The sequence below is a fragment of the Protopterus annectens genome, chromosome 8.part0, assembly GCF_019279795.1.
Source record: "Protopterus annectens isolate FY-2018-M chromosome 8.part0, PAN1.0, whole genome shotgun sequence".
NCBI classification, from domain to species: Eukaryota; Metazoa; Chordata; order Ceratodontiformes; family Protopteridae; genus Protopterus; species Protopterus annectens.
This window is the reverse complement of record NC_056741.1, coordinates 1204263380-1204289285: the sequence shown is the minus strand read 5'-3', so window position 1 is coordinate 1204289285 and position 25906 is coordinate 1204263380. Positions and strand designations below refer to the sequence as shown.

Below are 25906 nucleotides of genomic sequence, written 5' to 3'. Positions count from 1 at the left end.
GATGAGAATCACACTGGAGAGAATATTGCTGTGAGGCGACAATGCTAACCACTGCACCACTGCTAATAAATCTAATTTGGTGCATTGTAGTATTATTATGTTACTGTACTGTGGAAAACCTTTGGATCTGGAGGCTGCATTCATTTTGTTGTGCAAAATGGTTGTGAAAAAAGATAACAGGGAAACAATGTAGAGCATTACACTGTTAATTATATGAGAATGCTGTCTAATAGCATACCATAGGCAGTAATAGCCTAATATATGTAAAATAAATAGTTCACTTTATTTTCTATAATAACTTTACCATTTGAATGCTGCATTGATTTAGACACACTCAAAACACCTAAGCCCATGTGACAAAAAAATCCTTAACTTCTAGATACTGTTTAGCACTTGAGGGTTATATTATTTCAGCCAAACAGAACACCTCAGGAATGGGATGCTGCATTAATTCTACCACACAGAGAACATATTAAAATGTGGAGGGTATATTATTTTAATAATATACAGATCAGTTTGTCATACAGATGATTCACTAAGTCTTATGTGCTAATGTGCTTATACGAAAAAATGATAATTGGTAATCAACATACAGTACTGTAGTGTAGATCGTATGCCAGTCAGTAATGTTTGATACAGGCTACTGAGAAGCAATAGGCAGATATAGACAAGTGAAAGTTGTTTTACTTTATTTACATAATTATAGATATCATCTGTACGCTGGCAACATGTGGATGTTACTTTACCATAGAAAACATTGGCATATAGAATATGTATTAATTCTAACCTATAAACGTGGTTGTACAAAAATGTTCAAACAGAAAAATATATAATAATATGTTTTTGATTTTTTGGCATATATTACTGTCTAATACTGAGGAGTATTTGCCAAATACAGGCAATCTGTATATTTTACTTTATTTTGCATGAGGGCTATATAAATTCAACCACATAAATATAATAAAAAAAAGATGATCACAGTGAACTATCATACAGTAATATGTTTCATTTTTGACAAGGACTGTTTTTTCTTAGCAGTCAGAAGCAGCAGCCAAATGTAAGCACGAGGAATATTTCACGTCAGGCCACAAGACTGCACGTGTCATTTAATGCAGTATCTGTATGTTGACAAAGGAACATATGTATTCGTGCTTCGTACTTACTTTGTTCTCTGCTACATTTGTATACTCCTATTCATGGTCAGGTGCTATTGCTTGCCTTGATACCAACATGAGCCATCAGGTAAAATATGTTGAATTCATGGTTCCACATTTATTTCTGTAGGAGGACGCCCCCAGCATTAGCTCTCAAAAAGAAAACTAGGAAGAGTGAAAATACTTACATTGATATGATGAGTGCTGGTAACTGGCATTTCTGAAAATACTTACATTGATATGATGAGTGCTGGTAACTGGCATTTCTGAAAATACTTACATTGATATGATGACTGCTGGTAACTGGCATTTCTGAAAATACTTACATTGATATGATGACTGCTGGTAACTGGCATTTCTGAAAATACTTACATTGATATGATGAGTGCTGGTAACTGGCATTTCTGAAAATACTTACATTGATATGATGAGTGCTGGTAACTGGCATTTCTGAAAATACTTACATTGATATGATGAGTGCTGGTAACTGGCATTTCTGATTTTTTTCCAAGCTGACTTATAATATTAGAATAAGATGCCATATTCTCCAGCTTATAGCAGTAGTCCAGGTTATAGCAGTAGTCTGCAAAGAAATCATGCTGTTGCACATAACTTGAATCCATTACTTGATCACTGTTTCTGTGTTTGACTTACCTTCCAGATCCCACAGATCAGCTATGCTTCCACTGCTCCAGAGCTCAGTGACAATAACCGCTATGATTTCTTTTCCCGGGTGGTCCCCCCAGACTCGTACCAAGCACAGGCTATGGTGGATATTGTGAAGGCTCTTGGATGGAACTATGTTTCTACACTTGCCTCAGAGGGCAACTATGGCGAGAGTGGTGTAGAAGCATTTATGCAGATATCACGGGAGGCTGGTAAGCATGTGATACATTTCTATTGAAGTTTAATTCTATCTATACATCTGGAGATAATCACAAACTTCACAAAAATGGTAATTTTAAGATGAAGCATAATTTTACGCATTCATTTGGCAAAGAAACAGTAAAAAATGTGATTTTAAACTGAACCTTTGTGTATATGATGCAGTTGGAATGGTGTGAGAGACAAGCACAGAAGTGGCAGGTTATGGAACAGTGCAGCTGCAGGTGAATCAGCATTAAAATAGATATAGTATAGTAACCTCAGTTGAACTTATTCTGGGGAAGCAAGACACAAAACATGGCATAGCTTGAAAGGAATGTATGTATGAAGTATATAGACATCCTTGTAGTGTGAAGTACATTAGGTAACTAATAATTCTTTGAAGATATCATGGTGGGCAGTTCTCTTCCTGTTTAGGTTTTTGACCCACATACCAAGTGTTATAATTTCAGACTGGTTCTGTAGTGCAGCGGTATAGAGCCCTGACAATTATCCATAAGACCAGGGTTTGATTAGCACTCCCAACACTGGAGGAACTGGACAGGAAGGGGGAAGAGTGAAACGCCATGGTTCACTCAACTCTCCTAAAAGTTGGGTAGCGTAGTGCGCACTTGATGGCACATCGAGCAGAGGGATTTCCCAAGTGGAGACTAAAAAAATTACTTCCTAGGGCTTCTGGAGGAAATGCAGGGCTGCCTGATAACATTCCTTGTAGAAGTAATAGGATGCCCTTCATGGTCAGCCTATTGAAAACCCTTTTCTTAGTACATTACTGGTTACATGTGGTAAAAGTAGGACAAAAAAAACATAAAAAGGTTGAACCACTCCTGATGGCTGTCTGAACGATAGTCCCTCCTGAACAAATTGGATGATGGGCCAGGAGAGAGCTCATGACTGACAAACAGTAAGGGTAAAAATGATAGAAAAGTACTACATGTGACTGGGTGTCCATATTCTTCTCCAGCTTATAATATTGATTTGCCTTAGTTGGTTTTGTAACATCTTAATAGCATATGGTTAAATGTAGGATAAAATGCTCTTTTTCAATAATCATTTTAAAATGAACAGCTATTAGATTTACTTTCAACATGAGATATCTTCAGATTTTGTGTGTTTGATCCTGTTATACTGAAAGCATGGAGCACCTTAAACAGACGCAGCAACATATCAAGGTGAGGAGGGGATCTTTCCTCTCAGATGATATAAATGTGAATTCAGAGGTAATTATAAAATGTTCATGGGGAGTAGGACCAGCAGTTTAAACAAGATCTGTGACTTTAGAAGATGATTTTGGGGAATAGCTAGGAAATGGCGACTTTGGACAGTCAGAAATTTGAATTTGAAATTGCAGCATTCCAGTATACATGTATACAGACTATTGGTAAAAGGAGAGTATACAAAATACAATGTAATCACAGTCTTATTATTTTGTTACTAAACATGAAGACATATACCATCCATGTAAAAAATACTAAATTATATTTCTGGTTTCCTCCCACATCCAAACGATATGAGGTAGAATGATTGGCAATCCTAAATTGTCCTTAAGTGTGCATACAATGTGTATGTGTGTGTGTGTGTGTGTGTGTGTGTGTGTGTGTGTGTGTGTGTGTGTGTGTGTGTGTGTGTGTGTGTGTGTGTGTGTGTGTGTGTGTGTGTGTGTGTGTGTGTGTGTGTGTGTGTGTGTGCGCGTGTGTGTGTGTGAGTTGCAGCATAAAGACCTGGCAATCTACATCTGTTCTGTACCGACCTAGTAAAAAATGGCTGATGTCAGCTGTTCATGAATTCACTACAGGAGTCAGAGGTGACGTGATGGCATTTGGTGGATTGTGATTGTAGTACTGATGCCACTTGAAAAAAGGTTAACAAAATAAGATGGAAATAAAAAATGCTTCAAGTGCTGCTAGGTTACTAGTTTCAGTATTATCATGCATCAGTTTGGTGTCAGGAATTTTGCAATTGATGTAAATAGATATGGACGACATGGTTTGGAGGTATGTGCCTGCTGTGAGTGCAAGTTACAATAGAGGGATATGTAGTCATAGCCAGTACTTATAGCAGTTCCTACTGTATGTTGCTAGCATTCCTGCACCATAGGATTATGTACAATTCAGTCACAAGGCAGAAAAACGGAAAGGTGCACTTGACTTCTGGTGGAAAGAAAGGACAGATGGAAGAAAAAAACAGTGAACAACCACTGAGTAATGCTTTGTTGTCCAAGCTTACTTCCTGGGACACTGTACATTTGATGAAATGAACTTGAAAATGGAAAGCAGTGAACAGACACAAGGACTGCAGATGTGGATAAAAGATAACTGAAAATTCTGTCACTTTAGTACAGAGGCAGGGTATCCATCTGTGTTGTTGGTGATCTAAGTTCAGGCGCTGACTTAGGTTGCTAGCATAGCTGGCCAAAGTAGATAGGATGAAGTGGCTGATGGCAAGCTCCCTTGCCCCAGGGAAAAGGTTTAGGGAATAATGTGCAAGCTCTGGTGGAGACACTGCTGATGACAGTGTACATTGCTCTACTTGGTGGGGATTATGACAGACCACAGCCACAGAAAGATATCACTTGTTACCCGGTTCACGTCTGTCAGAAGGTCCTTGTTCACTGGCTCTCAGATTTCTGCCATAAAGATAGATGTCTGAACTGTCAGAGTGTTTGCTGAAGGAACATGTGAGGTAATTGTTCAGTATGAGCTATGGTGGTACCACCGAGGGTGGATGAAATGTATGGGATCACAGATGGAGGTTAGCAGCAGGTTGGGAGCAGATGAGTATTAAAACAAATCATAAAACAGCAAATGTTTTGGACAAATATTGCAACATATATGTTATTTGGATAGGTTACCTGGAACTGAAAAGCGTTTAACTTCACAACAAAGTAAATCTTAATGTGTAACTGGGGGCAAGGTTTAAAAAAAAAAGTCTGGGTTTCTGACCAAAATGGATATGCATATGATGGCATGTACTGTTTTGTTTTCTTCTTGAATTAATCTATCCATAATTTAGGGGATATGGCATTGAGCTAATATACCTTTATATTTGTGAATAACGTTCTGTTCCACAATACACTCCTATTACCTAAAAAACAATTGTTTCCTAAAAAACAATTACATCTCATTTAGTTCAGTCTTTTATTATGCTATTGAATATAAAAAAGTTACTATATTTCAGCGCACTGCTGCTGATATGCTACAAGTTGTAGTAGTATTCTGTGTCTCTTATGTTTGTGTTATATCTGTTTTCTTCATTCAATTATACCAGCTTGGCTACCTAACCCCCATTTAACCTGATACACATACTTATACATTGCAAAATAAACACATTAGGCACTCAGTGCTGGTATGTTGCAAATTACACAAATCACACTGTTTCACATATGGAGGAGAAAATAAGTGTACAGCAGAAATTTGCTTTTAATAAGAGAAGCTTCACTCTGATATCTCTTCAATAAGTCCTGGATTCACCAGACAATAGTCTCCATCAAAATATTTTCTTCCCTTTTGCCCAGACACTCCTGGAAGCCATTATGTCTGACAGACATAAAAAAAAATAGTCATTCATGTAAGATAAATAAATAAATAAATATATACAGTTAAAATCAAACTGTCTTAAAAGTAATACTATTGTCTGCTTACTGATTTTTTTATGCTGACTATAAAATATGGTGAATCTTTTCAGCCTAAATGAGCTTTTTGTGCTGCTCACCTTTTGGTTCACTCTTCTCTCTGAACTGTTTTGTGGATTTTAATGGCATCCCTGGATTCCACCATGAAAGGCTAGGCCACAAATTGGCAAGGAGCCAAGTCACTGAACACAGATGCCCAACAGCCATAATAATGAAAAGGTAATCTGCTAGCATTTTTTGCAAGGGGTAAGACTGCCCATAGTAAGAAAGTCCTCCTCATCCCCCAGACATATACATATATATGTATAATATATATATATATATATATATATATATATATATATATATATATATATATATATATATATATATATATATATACCAACTTCAGGGTCACACATGTAAAATGAAAGAAAGGAAGAATCTTCTAAATGAAAACAATCATTGCTTCACACACACACACACACACACACACACACACACGCACGCACGCACGCACGCACGCACACACACACACACACACACACACACACACACACACACACACACACACACACACACATACACACACTCGTAAACCACATCAGCAATGATTTTCTATAAACAAAAAGCACGATCTGTGTTTTGTTCTTTGGGACCTGTAGTTAAGGGAATTGCGATGTTTGACAAATTTGATCTTGAGAAATTGTAGATGTGAAGATAGGTGAAGGCTGCCAGCCTAGCTAGATAGCATTTTGTAGATAATTCTGTCATTTGTAAATATTAATGTAAGCCACAGGCATGTTCTCTTAAATGTGAAAAGACTGTATTGGATGTTGAATTGGAAAACATGTAACAAAACTGCACTCTGCTGTAAGAAAACTGATAAGTCAAGCATGTCTTGACTGTCTTTGATCTCAGGGCTTGGAGACGAGATGTCTGGATGGAGGAATTCTGGCTATTGTTTTGAGACCAGAGTTAATTGCTAGAATTTGCATGTATAATTTCTTTTATTGCTCTGGTTTCTTGACGAGCTGCAGGATCAAAAGGGCTATTAACCTCTGAGTTTCTGTTAGCCTGGGAACCAGAAAGAAATGATGTAATTACCAATTTAAGGACAGAAAGAATGAGGGCATTGAACATTTTGTCTTGAGAACATCTAACTCACGAGCACTCTGCCCATGTCTATATGTAAGTTTATTTTAGAACTTTATTTTCTCTTAGATATAGCTAGGAACTAGGAAGATTAGATTAGTCTTTTTTCTGTATTGATGTCAGAACTTTTCTACTGTATTATTTTAAGTATTTCTATGTGATCTCTGAACTCTTGACTAGCACTGTGTAGTAAGAAGTATTGTCTTGTGTTTTTATCATTTATTATTAAACATTTTTAAACCTTTCAACTGTGGCTGTTTTGTGTAGAGGTAATTTAAGCTCTAGAGTACATTGCGTGTGTATAGTGATACTGGTCAACCCAGTCCAATAAGACTTGACTGTTTAGTTGCACTTACCAGTTGGATAATAATATTGCACAGTATAATTGGACACACTTTCATAAGGGCCTTTTAGTAGCTGAGAACTATTAGTGGGTGGTGGCAGGTGGTACTACTGTATAGTCTGGGTAAAAGGGGCACAGCTGGAGAACTTGTGCCAGACTTCCCCAGGAGTGTCTGTGTGGTTGTATATAACTCTTATCTCAAAGTGTGTATGTGTCAGCTACTTGGGCAGAGACATGAAGCACTGGTTGGACAGAGAGGGTGCTGGAGGTTTTAGCTTGCCCACTAGGCTGAGATCTGGTCCTTATAGCTGTGCCAGTGGGGAGTCTTATTGGGAACCTGGAGAGAAAGGGAGAAACCAGCCCAAGACTGACTGTGATCTCTGTGTGATCTTAAGGGAAATTGTACTTTACTGTGTATTTATTATCCTTTCCCTATATGGACGCCCCTCATTGGTGTTAGTGGTGGGGATTGAGGCTCCTTGATTGCTAGGCCAGTGCACGGGTGTCACATATTAATTGTTTCTCAGTGGTGGGATTTTTATACCACATATTGATCAGTTAGCAAATACTAATTGGCTTTTAGTGGTGTGGGTAGTGTGAATTCCTGTAGCTTGTGCACAGTGATCACTGAAGGTGTTTTTGTACTCTAAATCAGCCACAAAGTGAATAGTTAGGGTTCATATCACAATTGTTTTATTTCTTTTGTTAGCTTAGTTAGTCAGGGAGAGCAGGCAGCATGTCAGCAAAGGAGTATGGAACGCTGACAAGGAGCCAGCTGGCTGAGATGTACCAGGTTAGAGGACTGGTGCATGGAAACCTGACTAAGGCAGACATGATTGCAGCTTTGGTCACAGCTGCATCAGAAAACAGCATCCAGGAAGATGATCAGACTGGCAGTGGAGATGTACCACACTCAGGGAATGGACAGCTCAACCTTTCTGCAGAGGACTTAAAAATCCATCTTGAGCTAAAGAGACTTGAGTTGGAGGCCAGGCATTTGGAAATAGAAGCAGCTGAGAGACTGAGGCATCTAGAGAGTGAGGACAATGAGAAACTATGATGTTTGCAGGCTGAGGAGAATGAGAAACTGCTACGCCTGGAAGCTGAGGAAAAGGAAAGGCAGAAGCAGCATGAAAAGGAGATGCTGACTCTTTACCAGAGCCATGGAGGTAATGGGGAAGGGAGTAACTGGACCCCAGAAGCACAAAAGGTCAGTAAATTTCTTCTGCAGTTTAACGAGGGGGATAATTTTGATAGTTTCATTCATATGTTTGATAGGGTATGTAAACAGTATGATGTTGACCAAAGGATTTGGGTACAGTTCCTGACCCTCTTACTCCATGGTAAAGCTGTAACTATGTTGTCTAAACTTGCTGATTGTGAATATTTTGATTATACCACTGTTAAAAAACACTTGTTAGAATGTTTTAAGCTAACACCTGAAACATATAGAAAAAAGTTTCATGAGCATAGATGCAAGGTAGATGAAAGTGTATGTGAATATGTTGCTGAACTGAGCACTTATTTTCCTAGGTGGGTGAGTGGATGTCAGGTCACCACTTTTGAAGGGCTGGCAGACCATTTGGTGAGGGAAAAATCCCTTAGCACTTTGCCTGAGGACACGAGGATCTGGTTAGCTGACAGACAACGTGCTACTTCAGATGAGCTGGGGAAGGAGGGAGACCTATACCTAGCAAGCAGAGAATTCCTGCACAGGAAAGGGACCTCCAGTACTGCTCATGGGTCTAAAGGAACCCATGGGTGGCAGCAAAGACTGCCCCAACAGAATCTGCCAGTAGCAGGGGAAGCCACTAGTCCAGGTATATGTTTAGGACCTAGGGTTAAATGCTTTGAATGCAACCAGTGGGGCCATGTGGCATACAGATGTCCATGAAGGTAAGGTGGGGAACAAAAGGTGAGAGAGCTAGTAAGTGGGAAAGACAAAATGCCAATAATAGGTTGCCTTGAGACAACAAGGGTACTGAACTACCATCCTGCAGATGTCCTGATAGGAAAGAATTTGGATGAGGCAGTACCATGTGCTTATGCAGTTGCACGCAGTCAGGCTAGGAGACAAGCATATGGTTCTGGTAGCCTGGGGGAGACCCAGACAGACCACATGCTTGCAGCCTGGACTGGTGAGGTGGTTACTTCAGGGAGGGAGCTACTCTGTAGCAGTGAAAATGAATGTGAGCCACAGCTGCTTGTGGGTACTGATGTTCCCTTGTACAGAGTGACTGCAAAGTTAGAGGTGTGTAGTAGTTCCCAGGCTGACAATGAGGCACCACTGTCAGAGGATGCCAGACTTCCTGTGGAAGGGGAGCTGAGAAGGGTTACAAAGAGAGAGTTGAGACAGGCTCAGCTCTCAGTCCCTACATTGCAAGGCCTGAGGCAAGTAGCTAGAGAGGCACCTGATTCTCAAGGGAAGGGGGAATCTGTATACTCGGCAAAGGGTTACTGTACAGAGAGTGGACCCCTGAGGGAGGGCTAGAAGGTGAGAGAGTACAGCAGTTGGTAGTACCTAGAGCCTACCATCTGACACTTCTAGCCATAGCCCATGATATTCTCTTTGCAGGTCATATGGGCATAAAACATAGAAAGAGGCATATTATGCAGAACATCTATTGGCCTTGAAATTCCAGAGATGTACCAGGGTATTGCAACACCTGTGAACAGTGCCAAAAGGTAGGTAAGGCAGGAGACAAGGTGAGAGCTCCTTTGATGCCTTTTCCTGTGATCGAGGAGCCATTTCAGAGGGTAGTTATGGATATTGTGGGGCCTCTGAGTACCCCAAGTTCCACAGGGAAAAAGTATATCCTAGTGGTAGTAGATTATGCTACAAGATACCCTGTGGCAGTGGCTTTGTCATCCATGGAGGCAGAAAAGGTGGCAAATGCTTTGTTAGAGATTTTCAGCAGGGTAGGTTTCCCAAAAGAAATACTGACAGAGGTGCCAATTTCATGTCAGACCTGCTGGCTTGTCTGTGGAAGTACTGTGGGGGTGAAGCACCTGTGGACCATGCACTACCATCCCCAGACTAATGGTCTTGTTGAGAGGTTAAACTCTACAATTAAGTCCATGCTGTGGACATTTGCAGACCAGTTTAAGAGGGAGTGGGAGAAATATTTGCCCCATCTGTTGTTTGCTTACAGAGAGATTCCCCATGAATCCACAGGTTTTTCACCTTTGATTTGTTGTATGGCATAGGGTGAGAGCACCTCTAGATTTAATTTGAGATGAGTGGGAAGGTGAGTGTGAATCTCACAAGGAGTCTGTTGTGGCATATGTCCTAAACCTCAGGACAAGGCTCAGGAAACTCTTGAGCTTGGCCCAGGAGAACCTGGCAGAAGCCCAACAACAGAAAAAGGTATGGTATGACAGTAATGCTCAAGCTAGAGAGTATGCTGTAGGGCAGCAGGTAATGGTTCTCATTCCTGTCAGACACAACAAGCTGCAAGCAGCTTGGGAGGGACCCTACAAGGTGGTAAGGAAGTGATGTTAACTACATGGTAGAACTGCTAGGCAGGAGGCAGGAGCACCAACTGTACCATGTTAACACAATGAAACCTTACCATGATAGGGAGGCCCTTGTGCTGAGCTTTTGCAGTGGATTGCATGAGGAGTCTGAGGGAGATCTGGTGACTGATCTCCTCAGTGAAGCTCGGACTGACACCTCAGTGGAAGGGGTATCAATATCCCAGCAGCTATCTCCTACCCAGGTTCAAGAAATCTGAGCAGTGTTACAGGAGTTTGGGGACATGTTCACTGGGAAACCAGGGTGCACCTACCTGGTGTGGCACCAGGTGGATACAGGACCCCAAAGGCCTATTAGGCAGGCCCCTTATAGGGTGCCTGAGATAGTCAAACAGACACTGAGGGAGGAGATACAGAAAATGTTGGAACTAGGGGTAATTCAAGAGTCCAACAGTCCCAGGGCCTCCCCAGTGGTGCTGGTGCCAAAGAAAGATGGCAGCACCAGGTTCTGTGTGGATTACAAAAAATTAAATAGTCACACAGAGTCAGATGCTTACCCCATCCCTAGGACAGATGAGGCCCTAGAGCAGCTGGGTGGGGCTAAGTATTTTACAACCATTGATCTTACCAAAGACCACTGGCATGAGCCCTTGACTCCCAGTGCTAGAGAGAAGTAAGCCTTTGTGACTCCTTTTGGCTTGTATGAGTTCACAAAGATGCCCTTTGGGATGAAGATTTCCCCAGCAACTTTCCAGAGGCTGGTAGAGCATACCTTAGCAGGAGCAGGATGGTTTGCCCTTGCTTACCTAGATGATATTGCCATCTATAGCCATTCCTGGCAAGAGCACCTTCAGCATGTCAGGGAGGTGCTGGGCAGACTACAGTGGGCAGGGTTGACCATTAAGCCCAGAATGTCAGGTGAGTATGGCAGAGGTCTCCTACCTGGGACATAGAGTGGGGATTTGTAAGATCAGGCCAGAATGAATTGGAAAAAAATGTAACGACAGTGCACTCTGCTGTAAGAAAGCTGATAAGTCAAGCATGTCATGACTGTCTTTGATGTCAGGGCTCGGAGCCGAGATGTCTGGATGAAGGAATTCTGGCTATTGTATTGAGACCAGAGTTAATTGCAAGAAATTGCATGTATAATTTCATTTATTGCTCTAGTTTCCTGACCAGCTGCAAGATCAAAAGGGCTATTAACCTTTGAGTTTCTGTTAGCCTGGGAACCAGAAAGACATTATATAATTACCAATTTAAGGACAGAAAGAATGAGAGCATCGAGCATTTTGTCTTGAGAACATATGACTCACCAGCACTGCTTGTGTTGATATGTAAGTTTATTTTAGAACTGTGTTTTGTCTTACATATAGCAAGGATCTAGGAAGATTAGATTAGTCTTTTTTCTGTATCGATGTCAGAACTTTTCTACTGTATCATTTTAAGTATTTCTCTGTGATCTCTAAACTCTTGACTAGCACTGTGTAGTAAGAAGTATTGTCTTGTATTTTTATCATTTATTATTAAATATTTTAAACCTTTCAACTGTGGCTGTTTTGTGTAGAGATAATTTAAGCTCTAGAGTACATTGCATGTATATAGTGATACTGGCCAAGCCAGTCCAATAAGCCTTGACTGTTCAGTTGCACTTATCATTTGGATAATAATATTGCACGGTATAATTGGACACCCTTTCATAAGGGCCTTTTAATAGTTCATAAATATTAGTGGGTGGTGGTAAGTGGTACTACCATATAGTTTGTGTAAAAGGGGCACAGCTTGAGAACCTGTGCCAGGTTTCCCCAGGAGTGTCTGTGTGGTTGTATATAACTCTTATCTCAAAGTGTGTATGTCAGCTACTTGGGCAGGGACACGAAGCAATGATTGAACAGAGAGGGTGCTGGAGGTTTTAGCTTGCCCACTAGGCTGAGATCTGGACCCTCTAGCTGTGCCAGTGGGGAGTCTTATTGTGGACCTGGAGAGAAAGGGAGAAACCAGCCCCAGACTGACTGTGATCTCTGTGTGCTCTTGAGTGAAATTGTACTTTACTGTGTGTGTATTTATTATCCTTTCCCTCTATGGATGCCCCTCACTGGTGTTAGTGGTGAGGACTGAGGCTCCTTGATTGCTGGGCTAGTGCATGGGCATCACTGTAGATATACCCATTCACCACCACATAGTTACCATTGACATCTGATAGGGGCATGTGCTAATATACGTCATCCAAATAAGAACTATGAAACTATGGTTGCATAAAAAACTGTATCAGTTCCATCTGCTGAGAAAATTGTTTCTCCTTCCCATGTGCTACTTACAGCTCTCCAGATACCTTCTGACTGCTGGAAACTAAGTGAAAATTTTCATTTACTTCCATTAATTCAGTAAAATATTTAGCTTTATTAGTTCCCCTGTCAAGCCAAAGTCTACTGATGTACCACTAAACACACCCTGTTTGAAGCAAACAAAGGACATTGATTTTTTTGTCCTGCGGGGAGTGAGATTATGCTGGGTAGCAATACTAGGATATATAAGTATCAACTTAATTTTCTTGCATATATATATATATATATATATATATATATATATATATATATATATATATATATATATATATATATATATATTTGTACATATATATGTGTGTGTGTGTGTGTGTGTGTGTGTGTGTGTGTGTGTGTGTGTGTGTGTGTGTGTGTGTGTATACGTGTCTCTCTCTCTCTATATATATATATAAAATTATAGAATTATATATAAACTGTACAAGAGATAATGAGCAAGTATTATGTAAGGGAAATATATTATTAGTAGGGAAAGAATCTTGCAAAATAAAACTATGGAAGGGGTAAAGACTATGTTGTATAAATACAATCAAGAGTAAATGGCTAGAATGTGACATAAGAGATAAAGAACTGTGTAAGGGTGAAGACCGAAGATAATGTAGAAAAGGACATTTTAAGAATTGGAAGTCCTTGATTGATGCAGGTCATAAATATTTATGAAAACTATAAAGAAGAGAATATGAAAGAAACTAAATTATGTTTTGTATTATGCTAATGAGGGGAAGGAAACAAAGTTAAGGATTTATACATTTTACTTAAGGAGACTGTAGGTTGCAAAGTAAGCGAAAGCTGTGTGCAAGCTGGGTTTATAATGTTGCAGAGAGCTATGATAGTATTAATTATGAGGTTCTATGAGATATTTTGAGGGAATATAAGTTGCATGATGCATTAATAATGGTGCAACAGTCTATTTATGAGAAAACATATAAAAGAGTTACGGTAAATGTTTGGTTTCAAGAGCAATTCAGTGTTGAAAGGGGTGCAAAGTAAGACTGTCTACAGAGTGGTGTCTTGTTTGCCTTGGGTATAAATGCTGGAATATGTAAGTTTGAAGTAGGAGAGGAAAGGTTGAAAAATAGAAAGTGCTTATGGGTTCTGCTTTTTACAGCATATGCAGACTATTTAGTGATTGGATCAATGAATGGTAAATGGTTAATTACTTATTAGAATAGAAACAGAGCTAAAGCAATTTGTCTTTCAATTAACTAAAATAAATAAATAAATAAATAAATAAATAAATAAATAAACAAGAAATGACTTTGGGGATACTAAAAATAAAGTAAAATTTGTCTTCTGGGATTAAAATTTGTTGAAAAGGAAGTATGTTAAATTGTGGAAGGAAATGGTGGATGAACTGAAGAAGGTAGCTAATAGGTGGCATTTTTTTCTTATGCATACATTTGAAAGTAGATTTTAAAGATACATACATATTTACAAGAACTGGGATCTGCAAAGAGTTGTATATTTTTCTGTTTTTAGTGAGAAATTAATTCTAATACATTAAATAAGGAAGACTAGTTAAAAGAATGAACTATTTTCAATATGTCTAAACTAATTATTGTTAGATTTTTATTTTATTTACTTTACATGGTCTTTTTTTAGTTATCTTTATAAATACTCAATGGCAAGGGAAAACATATTGGGAAATACACTAATGGCAGAATACAAAAGTATGATACAAACAGATGAAAAAAAAGATAATACAAGGTGCTGACTTCTCAGAAAGATCATGAAAAAGCTATTTCCTTAAAGGAACACACTTTTCTTCAATCTTCATTGCAAGGTTAGTAGATGAATTCTACATAAGGGCCATTAACATTTTGGAGGCAGTTGTAATTTGGTAGATATGTCCACATGGTATCAGACTACAAATTAACTATGTGTTATGGACTTTGGGTTCAGTCATACAAGTTTTCAAATTTAATCTATATATGTTTTGTAAAAAGTGTAGGAAAATGGAACATTATCTGTGCAGTTTTGAGAAGAATATAAGAATAAATGTGTTATCCAAAAAAATTTGAACATATAAAATAACAGTTTTACATCCTCAATGTACTTTGCAGGAGGAGTGTGTATTGCACAATCAGTGAAAATTCCAAGAGAGCCCAAACCAGGATTCTTTGACAAAACCATCCAGAGATTAATGGAAACCTCTAATGCTCGAGGAATCATAATATTTGCCAATGAAGATGACATCAAGTAAGGCAACTAAAAGTCCAGTCTTTCACTAAAATGGTGTTTCTGGTATATTTGATACTACATAACTTAAAAATCTTGAGTGGGCAATTTTAAATCTGAAGACTGTCAGAAAACTTGATAAGCGTATTATTTCTGTATTGTTTGCTACTTAATCTCATTTGGATCCTGGCTTACATCTTTGCATTTCATTTTTGAATAGTATGTCATTCCGAGCTGCTATGATGGCCACATAAACTTTTATGTTCCATTCTTTACCAGAAAGAGTTTAATTCGTGTTCTTGTTTCCCAGAGGGTCAATTTGGTAAAAGAAAACTGAGCTGCCAGCTCTCCTCTTTTGGCTTCATAGCCTTAGAGCTGTGGTACTAAAAAATAGGCAATGCTCGATAGTTTATTTCAAGTGTTTGCACGTTATTTTTTCTTAGCAGCATTACATAACAGATTTGACTTTCATATCAGTTCATGTTTTATTTGCGGTTAATATCGTGATAGGTGCTACTTCTAGTTCTTACATTTCCAGGTCTATAAATTTTGTGAATAATTTTTAATTATATTTTCAGAGTAACAAGAAATAACCTTTTAAAAAGAATGTATAACCAATATCTTCTGAAAGTGTATAAAAATTGGACTGGCAAAAATTAATATCACCACTGTACAGTTTCCCTCAGTAAAATGTTGTGTGAAGAAAAACAATACTTTTGCTAAAACACTCATTTATAACTTCAGTTTATATATTGTTTACAGGCAGAATAATCAGAATGTCAGATCTTATACAGAGGACTGTATTATCTTTTTTAAACAGCAGTTACAGAACAGTGAAGCCAGACTGCTCAAGGCAAAATAAACTTACAATATTTTAGAAAAACTACAATTAATTTCATGGTTGAGTGTGTATCTGTGTGTGTGTGTGTGTGTGTGTGTGTGTGTGTGTGTGTGTGTGTGTGTGTGTGTGTGTGTGTGCGCACGTGTATCTCTTTCTCTCTTGATATATGTATGTATATATATATATATATATATATATATATATGTGTGTGTGTATGTGTGTGTGTGCGCGCGCGCGTGCGCGCACACACACAGACAAACACACACACATGCGCACACACACACACACACACATATATATATATATATATATATATATATATATATATATATACACATATATATATATATATATATATATATATATATATATATATATATATATATATATATATATATATATATACACATACACACAAGCAATAAGGCCTAACATAGTGAATATAATAAAAAGTAATGGATCAGTGAGAAGGTCTGCGGATTCACTATAATAACCATTTTGCATGACATTATAGTGCTTAGTAAACAGCTTCTGCATTTGTTTTTGTTGATTTTTGTACTGTATGTTGTTTTGTAATATTAAATTAAAATTTTCTTGCATTATTTGTAGAAAAAGACAGCATTCTTGCAGCATTACCCACATAGTGGGGTAATATGTTTCTCATACCCTTGCAGCTCTAAATATACTAACTCAATGATGAACTTACTAGCTGTAAAATTAATTATAATAAAATGAATTATGTAATGAAATACAATAGACATACAGACACCATACAGAGTATTATAAGGAAAAATTGGACTAATCAAGAAGTTTATGAATTGATAGGCACTAGCCCAAGCTTTACATATAAAAGAGAAAATAATCTTAAACAACTATTATGTTATAAAGATGTCAATATGAAAAGGGGTGATAAGACACATAGTACCTTGTTTGAATTGTGTTCATTGTAATATTAATACAGAACAATTTTTTATACATCCTCTGAGTAGTAAATTATTTGAGTTTAGAGCTAAAGAGACATGTAATACAGCTAATATTGTATATTTTGCGAACTGCATATGATGCAGTTGTTTTTATATAGGAAAGACCAATCAAAAATTAAAGGACAGAATTAACTCACGTTTATCAGATATACGGAGAAATATTGTAACTAATGCTCTTGCTAAACCTGTATATAATAATGATTCTACACTTAGATTTAAATTTAGAATTTTGCAAGTAATTCATCAGAACCCTGAAGGTGGTGACCTAGTGAATAAAACTGAGTTAAATGAATATAAATGGATTATTTTTTTTCGAGCAGACCACCTTCCAGGTCTAAATTCTGCTGTCAGTATCAAACCTGTTTTAAAACAGTCACAAATTAATCTGAGCTTTTTAGCCGTTGTATGTATTATTATATAGCATTATTCTTATAGTACTATTTTATAGCTATATTTATATATGGGTATGTCTCACTTCACCTAAAACTCATTTCAACTACACTCATTTCACCAAGACCATATCACCTAAAGTTCATTTCACCTAAAACTCATTTCACTGACAAGTAGTACAATAAGGCAAATCAAAGGTATATGTCCTTTTCCCCACTGTAGTGAGATCCTGGTGTTAGTATATATAGTAAGGGGGTGTGGAGGTGTGGGGGCGTAGCCCCCACCTAGTTGGCTTTTACCAAATAATGTAAAACAAAACCAGACAACATAAAACCAAAATAAGTGGGGGCTGCACCCCCCAACTATATATACTAACACCAGGATCTCACTACAGTGGGGAAAAGGACATATACCTTTGATTTGCCTTATTGCACTACTTGTCAGTGAAATGAGTTTTAGGTGAAATGAGTTTTAGGTGAAATGAACTTTAGGTGATTTGGTTTAGGTGAATTGAGTTTAGGTGAAATCTGTTTTAGGTGAAGTGATACGTGCCCATTTATATATATATATATATATATATATATATATATACATTTATGTTTGTGCATTATATTTATTATATGTCTAAGAGACAGGGCACTTTAATTTAATTAAGTAGATTAATTGATTATGTGAGAGGATTGGCTGAATTGTTTTTTAAAAAGAAGCAACTTATGCTGTTGATTTTATGCATTGAGAAAGAGTTTTACTTGAAAGGTTTGTGTGCTTTATTTGACCATTAAAACGTTGCTGTGAATACCTGATGTTTTGTGCTTTTGTTAAATATACTAACTCTGACATCCCACATCCATGGGGTAAGAAAAAACGTTCTTGCTCCCAGTGTTCCATTATCTTTCTCTTACACATGCAAGGGTTTCATATATGGCTGGAAATGAATCATTTTCAAGCCATTACCATATACAGGAATTTGAAATGATCTGAAACATAGCATTTCTTATCATTTGTTTTAATAATTACAGTCGTAAAGTATATGATCTTATACTTCAAGTTTTTGAGTTTCATGGTACATACCAGAGTACTTAAACACATCAGTTTAAGCGCTCACATCCAGAATAACAGAAAAGGAATTGATATAATGAGACTTTTTGTCCACATGTTCATACATTGACACAGACACACATCATAGACAGAGGAAAATACACACACACACACACACATACACACACACACACACACACACACACACACACACATACACACACACACACACACACACACACACACACACACACACTCTTGCATATGCATACACACACACACACACACACACACATACACACACACACACACACACACACACACACACACACACACACACACACACACACACGCACGCACTTGGACACACGCATACATGCGCGTGCACGCATGCACACAAACACACACACACACACACACACGCATGCACACAAACACACACACACACACACACACACACACACACACACACACACACACACACACACACACACACACACACACACACACACACACACACACACACACACACACACACACACACACACACACACACACACACCATGTCTTTTAACTGTATCTCATTATGAGAAATGTTCCTCATTTTGAGTCTTAAAACATCCATGCTCCATATTGTAACAGATTGAAAACATCTATTACACATTTGTTGTTAAGAAGTGTTTTGGTGGGGGGGAGCCTAGATGGCCAACTGAGAGCAGTGAGTTTTGAAAGCGCCATAAACTAGCATAATAATATAGGAAAATGTTATTATTTTCGAGTTTAAAACATCAGAAATCTATAGATAAACTACTAAACTACATAAATATCAATTTTGGTGGAGATATACAAAAATGTTCCTGTCAAGTAACTTGGAGATATATTGAGTCAACGAATATGAACAACTCAAGGAATTCTCATCCAGATGCTGCTTTGAAAAAAGAACTGCAATTGATGACATCTACCTTTCAGGAACTATCTTTGAAGATGGATGGCTTTAAAAATGACTTACAAAACCTCAAATTAAATTCTCAAAAACAGACTGATACTCTTAAGGAACTATTACAGCAATACCATAAAAAATAACAAATATAGAGACTTCTCTAAATGACATTGAGGAGAGACTCAAAGAGGAAGAATTCCAAAAAGAATTTCTGCTTAAACAGAATACATGGCTGCTTAACAAAATAGATGACATAGAAAACAAGGAAAGGAGAAACAACATATGGATCTTTGGTCTGCCTGAAAACACTGAAGGAGAAGACATTATTTCATTCTTAACAACCTGGATTCCTGAATTTTTAGACTTGAAGGAGGGACTTTCATTTGGAATTGAAAGGGTGCATAGAGCACTGAGGAAACCTATTTTTAACTCAAAAAATACTTCACTTAGATCCATAGTTATAAAATTTCTTTCATTTCTGGAAAAGGAACTAATATTAAAATCTGCTTGGAGAAAATAACCCTTAAAATACAATCGAAGCCTGATAAGGTTTGACAATGATTATTCTTACAGAATACTACGTTCTATACTTTTAGCCTGCACAAAGGCTTTACCACTACAACGGTGTAAATACACTCTCACTCCTAATGGTGAAGCATGGTTTTTAACTGATATAAAGTTACACATCCCTGTTTAACATTGCAAATTGTAAATTATTTTGAATGTTTAACATTACAAATTGTAAATTATTTTAAATGTTTAACATTACAAATTGTAAATTATTTTGAATGCTGCCTATATAGGAAACTGGTATGTGTGACTGTCCTTTTTCTCATTGCCTCTCCTCTTCACATTCTCTCTAGCTTCCCTGCCCTAAGCAGAAAGTAAATTCCAACCTGCTGGACGTGATAAAGAATCCATGTTTATACTGCCAAGGTTCTGTTAAACCTACCCCCTGAAACATTTACCTCTGCAGTTTCCAGGGAATTAAAATCAAAGTATGTCTGTATACTGTTGAGTTTTGCTAATATTAGACGTTAGTCCCTCAACCCTGTTAGGTGGTTAGAACCCGCTCTCTGTCAGGTACTGCAACAGCCACCCATCCCTTTCTCTGGACCCACTTATCTAGCCTTCTATGACCTTTTCCTAGCTAAGATAAAGCCACATTTCTTACGCTTCCCAGTCCCGGGTTCTACAAGGAACTTTGCTGTAATTACAAAGCTTGGCCACTAGATGGCGGCCTGAATCCACCTAATATCCCCTGCCTTACGAGCAGCTCCTGATCAACTATCAGTGTAGGTTCATAGGTTCATAGGTTTATACTAGGCTATCTGCCCCAAGGCATTTATAAGCCTAGCCCGAATTTTTGTGGCTTACGCCACCCCTTATATGAAAAAATACTGTACCAATTAGTTTATTGTGCCTCTGTCCAGCAGTGACACAGAGATGATTCCCGGGGTAAACCTACGATCTCCCATCCACAGGTCAAGATTTCTCTTGAACAGAGCCAGCGAGGTGCTCTGCCTCACATGGACCGGGACTCTATTCCACAGCATAGGGAGTCTCTGAGTGATAAATCTATCCCTCCAGCACATCCTATTTATATCAGTGCTAAGGTTTAAGTCGCTTGCTCTAGTGGTTTTGGTGGATTTGGATTTTTTGAGGTGGAGCATGTCCATTAATTCCGGGTTGGACATGGCCTTGTATGTCAGGCACATGTCACCTCTGAGCAGACGGTATGCGACTGAATAGAGCTGGAGTTTCTTCAATCTGGCAGCATATGACAGATTTTGGAGTCCCTTTATCCTTTTGGTGAGAAACTTTTGGGGTCTCTCCAATTGCTGCAGATGTCGGGTGAGATACATCCCGAATGGGGCATTGTACTCGATCATTGGTCTGATAAGTGAAGAGTACAGGGGAACAATGACCTCACTAGATCTGGATGTGAATCCTTCATGATCAGGTGGGCAATGTAGAAGGTCTTTCTAACCACTTTAGCAACGTGAGTGTCAAAAGAAAGGCCACTGTCAACCTGGGTCCCCAGGTCCCTGATAACCTCTTCTGTGCTTAGTGGATTGCCACCTATATGGTAGCTTGGGGTTACCTTGTTTTTCCCGAAGGGTATGACTATACATTTTTGGCGTTTAACTTCAGGCCATGGCTCTGGCACCAGCTATCTGTTTCCGTGAGTCCCTTCTGAAGGATATCCGTGTCCGATGCACTTTCCACTATGGCGCCCAGTTTGCAGTCGTCTGCAAACTTTGTCAGCCAAAGTCCTCCCATGTTGGCCTGTACTCCTGAGAAGTAGATGCTGAACAATAGGGGTCCAAGGACCGAGCCCTGTGGGACACCACTTGTGACCGGCTTGGAGTCTGACATAGCGCCAGCAACTCTAACCCTGTGGGTTCTGTCCTTAAGCCAGTTTGCAACCCATCTTGTGACATATGGGTTTACATTTAAACTGGTAAGTTTTTCTACAATACCCAAGTGGGGTATTGTGTCGAAAGCCTTTGCAAGGTCAAGGTAGGCTGCATGGACTGCCTTTCCCTCATCAATGGCCTTGGTGACTGTTTTGAAGAAGTCGACCAAGTTCAAAAGGCATGATCTTCCCTTGATGAAGCCAAACTGGGTCGGGTCCAATGTCTGCAATTCCCCTATATCTTTGTTTATGAGCTCCATTATGATCCTCTCCATAGCTTTGCAGACTAGACTTGCTAAGCTTATGGGGTGGTAATTACCAGGGTCCGTAGAGGCACCGCCTTTGTGGAGTGGGACCACAGTTGCCGTACGCCACTCCTTGGGCACGTATCCTGTGGTAAGGCTGAGATTAAACAGCTGCCTTATGTGCGGGTTTAATTCCTCATTTAGCTCGTGTAGCACACAGCCGGGGACACCATCCGGTCCCATTGATGCTGTGTTTTTAGCTTTAGAGAGAGCAGCTTTCACCTGTGCATTTGAGATGTCTGGGAGGCTACACTCCGCTGGGATAGTTATCTCTCCTTTAGGGGAGGGGGGTGAAGTTTGCACTGAACCTGTCTGCCAGTATGTTGGCAATGTCTGTGGGTTCAGTGATTTTTGTATCATTTTGGACTAATTCTGAGCATATCTGGGAGTTACCACCCAGGTTCCTAACATAGCTGAAAAAGGCCTTATGATTGTCCTTTGAATCCATGGCAATTTTTCTCTCAAAATTGGCCTTAGTTGATTTTATTAGTGCTCGTATTTTTTTACTAATAATGATCAGGGGTGACTTCCCTTTTATGGATTTTGTTCTATCATGTAATAGCTTTCTCCTCTTATTGTAAAGTTTGTTAATGGCTGGGGTCCACCAGACTGGACGTTTGCCCTTTGTGGAAAGAGTCTTGGTTTTATTTGGGATTGCCTGATCCATGCAGTCCTGGAGGTGTTCATAGAAGGCATTTGTAAGGGCTTCCGCAGCTTGGGCTGTGGTTTCCACTGTCTCAGGGGCCTTGAAGGATACCACACCAGTCTTGAGTAGTGTGAAGTTTGCTTTAGAGAAGTTCTTCACTGTGGTCTTTTTTGTTTGGTGTGGGGGCGGGATGTGGACTTCCAGTGAGATTAGTTTATGATCAGATCTCACCAATGAGGGATATACTTCCGGTGTGGAGCATTTTGTCCCCATGTTTGTGATAATGAGATCTAGTATATTTTCTCCTCTCGTGGGAACAGTGACTAGCTGTTCCATGGCATTTGAATTTATGAACTCCAGGAACCTTTGGGTTAGAAAGTTAGGGCTTGAGTAATGTTCCCAGTCTATATTCGGGTAGTTGAAGTCACCCAATATGATGGTGTTTGGAGATGCATTTATACCCTCCAGTGTCTTCAGGAAGGCTGTGTGGGATTCCTGAGTTTGAGAGGGTGGCCTGTAGCATGCTACAATTTGTAGAGCAGTTTTGCCTATGGTTAGTTGCACCTGGATGGTTTCCGAAGCTTCGTGCGTTGCCACCAACCTGGAGGTGTGGGTATCCTTTATGAATATGGATACACCCCCTCCTTTTGTGGTGTGGTCCGGGTTTTGGGGCCGGAATGCATGATATGAGGTAAAACCTAATAGTGCCGGGGTGCTCTCAGAAGCCTTGAACCAGGTTTCAGTTACAGCACAGACATCAATGTCCTCCATACTGAGAAGGGCCTCAAGTGCGTGCATTTTGAGATTTAGACTTCTGGCATTGAGCAGCATTACCCTCAGTTTCTTCCCATTTTTGTTTTCCAGGGTGGTAGGTTTAGAATTTGAGCCTTGCCTAAAAAAGGCACTATAGGGGTGGCAAGAGCCTTAGCCAATATCCGGAATCCCAGGGGTGACAGGTGCAAGCCATCCCTTGCGAAGCAGCGTGGCTTGTCAAGCATGTCATCCCAGGCAGACAGACACTGGATCCCCTTTGAATGACACCAGACATTAAGCCAATTGTTAAAGCTGATCATCTTGTCTCTATATTGTGGCATCATTCTTGGTGAAGGAAGGATACTGCTCAGGGTCAGGGTCATACCTGCCTGGGCTACATAATCAGAGAGCTCCTCTATGTCTCTTTTCATGTAGTCCAGGGAGGTACGTCTCAGGTCGTTCACACCAGCATGGACAATGACTGTGTCATATTTGTACTTGCCGTGGAGTGACCCGAGTACTTGTGTTATGTGGCGGATTCTAGCGCCCGATAGGCAGCTTATTGTGACCCTCTCCTTGTTCAGCCTGGTGAGTGGGACGTCAGTGTGTCTGACTATGGAGTCACATATGACAAGTATGTTTGGTGTTGTATTTGGCTTTAAGGGCTGTGACTGCTTTGCACATTGCTTTTGTGGTTTATGTGTTGCTTGTGGGGTGTCTTGAGGTAGCAGTTGTTTGGGTGTCTGCTTTGGAGGCCTCTGCTGTTTAGGTAAATTTTTACTCAGAGCCTCCGAGTATGTCTTTGTGTGTTTATGTGTTTGATTCAGTGGTGTGGTAGCATTATGTGAGGCTGGTTTTGTGGTGTGTGTAGTTGCCTTCTCCTCCTGTCTGGTCTTGCCAGTCCTGAGTTGAGAGAGCTCAGCCTCCAGTTTGGCTAAATAGCTGCATCTCTCGCAAGTATTTGTGTTATGTGGGAGGAGGAGAGGGTTGTCTGTGTACATGAGGCAGTTATAACATTGCCTCAAGATTCCCAGATTCACCAGCTGGACCGGAGAGGAGATTGACAACTGACCTTTGGACATGCTAGAATAATATTGGGAATTCCTTAATAATTGAAAACAAGGGCCAGTGGGGAGTGAGGGTGTAGTGCTTTTAATTTTTAGTGCTGACTTATATAATTGCTTTAGTGAGCAAGTGCCAGGTAACTTGAGTGCAATGTGTTACAAGTAACTAAATGCAAAAACGACAAACAGTAACTTTCTTTCAAGTGAAACAAGGAAATTAGTACAGTAAGCAATGCAGATATCACTAGTGATCCACAGAAGCACTGAGAAGCCGCATATTAGGTGGAATTAGCTTCCAGGGAAATAACAAGCAAACAAACAACAAGCATATAAACAAAGCTAGATTCAGCAGGCCTGGATCTAGTCTATGCTAGAGCAAACAAGGTGTACCAATTTCAGTAAGGTACAGTTCAAATATTCAGGCACTATAAACCTTTAACCAGAAATTCCCAGCTCAGAAGGGCAGAGTCCAGCCTCTTCTCCCACAAGAGTGCAGACCACGAACCTTCTTAATGTAAAATAACTGGCCTGAAGCCCAAGTGCCTAAACCAGAACTAATACACTTGGACACTGGGCTCTCAATCAGCAGTTCCCAACTTAGAAGGATGAAAGCTACCTGTCCTGCCACCACAGTGCTTGCCACAAACCTTATTTTAATCATTACTTCTACTTACTACCCCTCTCCCCCACGACCATAACTGCTTCCCCACCTCTAGTCCTTTCAGCCTGTATTCTCCCTCTGTGCACTCTGGCTACTTGCCCTGCTATCCACACAGCTGATTGTCCCCAACCAAATCTGTTCTGAAGCTCACCTTCCTTTGGATCTTAAACAATTCCTAACCCCATCTGCCAGAACTGCCATAGTTCAGACACATCTCCTATCGACCCTTCTCTACTTCTCGCCCATCTTTGTAAACCTAGGCCAGTCAATCCTTAACGAATGCACTAGCTGCTATAACAATATAGCTAGATTCGCCACAGGCTCAGCCTACAGAACCCATCAGTATCAGAATCTTCACACATTAGACTGGCTAGAACTACTCAATCAGCTCCAGTATAACCAAGTCATAGTTATATATAAAATCCTCTACCAACCTAACAGTACACCCATTCTGACTAATATTATCACCCCTACAGCAACCTAGCATCCCTCCACTCATCCAACAGAATGCTAGTACAATCTGGCAAAGCCAACAACTCAGCCGGAGAATCATTATTCTCCATATCTGCTGCAACAAAATGGAACTCACTCCCCGCAGAACTAACCACTACATCTTCCTTACCCCAGTTCAAAATATCCCTAAAGAAACACCTAAACAGGCATTGGCTATGTCCATGTCTAAACCCAGACTAACCCCCCCAAAAAAAAAACACACAACTCACATAGGA

At 39.5% G+C, this 25906-nt stretch overlaps 1 protein-coding gene across 1 annotated transcript in view; it reads left to right on the top strand.

The window, feature by feature from the left end:
- LOC122809306 (metabotropic glutamate receptor 6-like) overlaps nucleotides 1–25906 on the top strand; it is a 437750-nt gene that overhangs the window by 272033 nt on the left and 139811 nt on the right. Inside the window, exons 2-3 of the mRNA XM_044080696.1 lie at nucleotides 1816–2032; nucleotides 15024–15159. Coding sequence (XP_043936631.1) covers nucleotides 1816–2032; nucleotides 15024–15159 — 353 coding nt within the window. The remainder of the gene's footprint in view (nucleotides 1–1815; nucleotides 2033–15023; nucleotides 15160–25906) is intronic.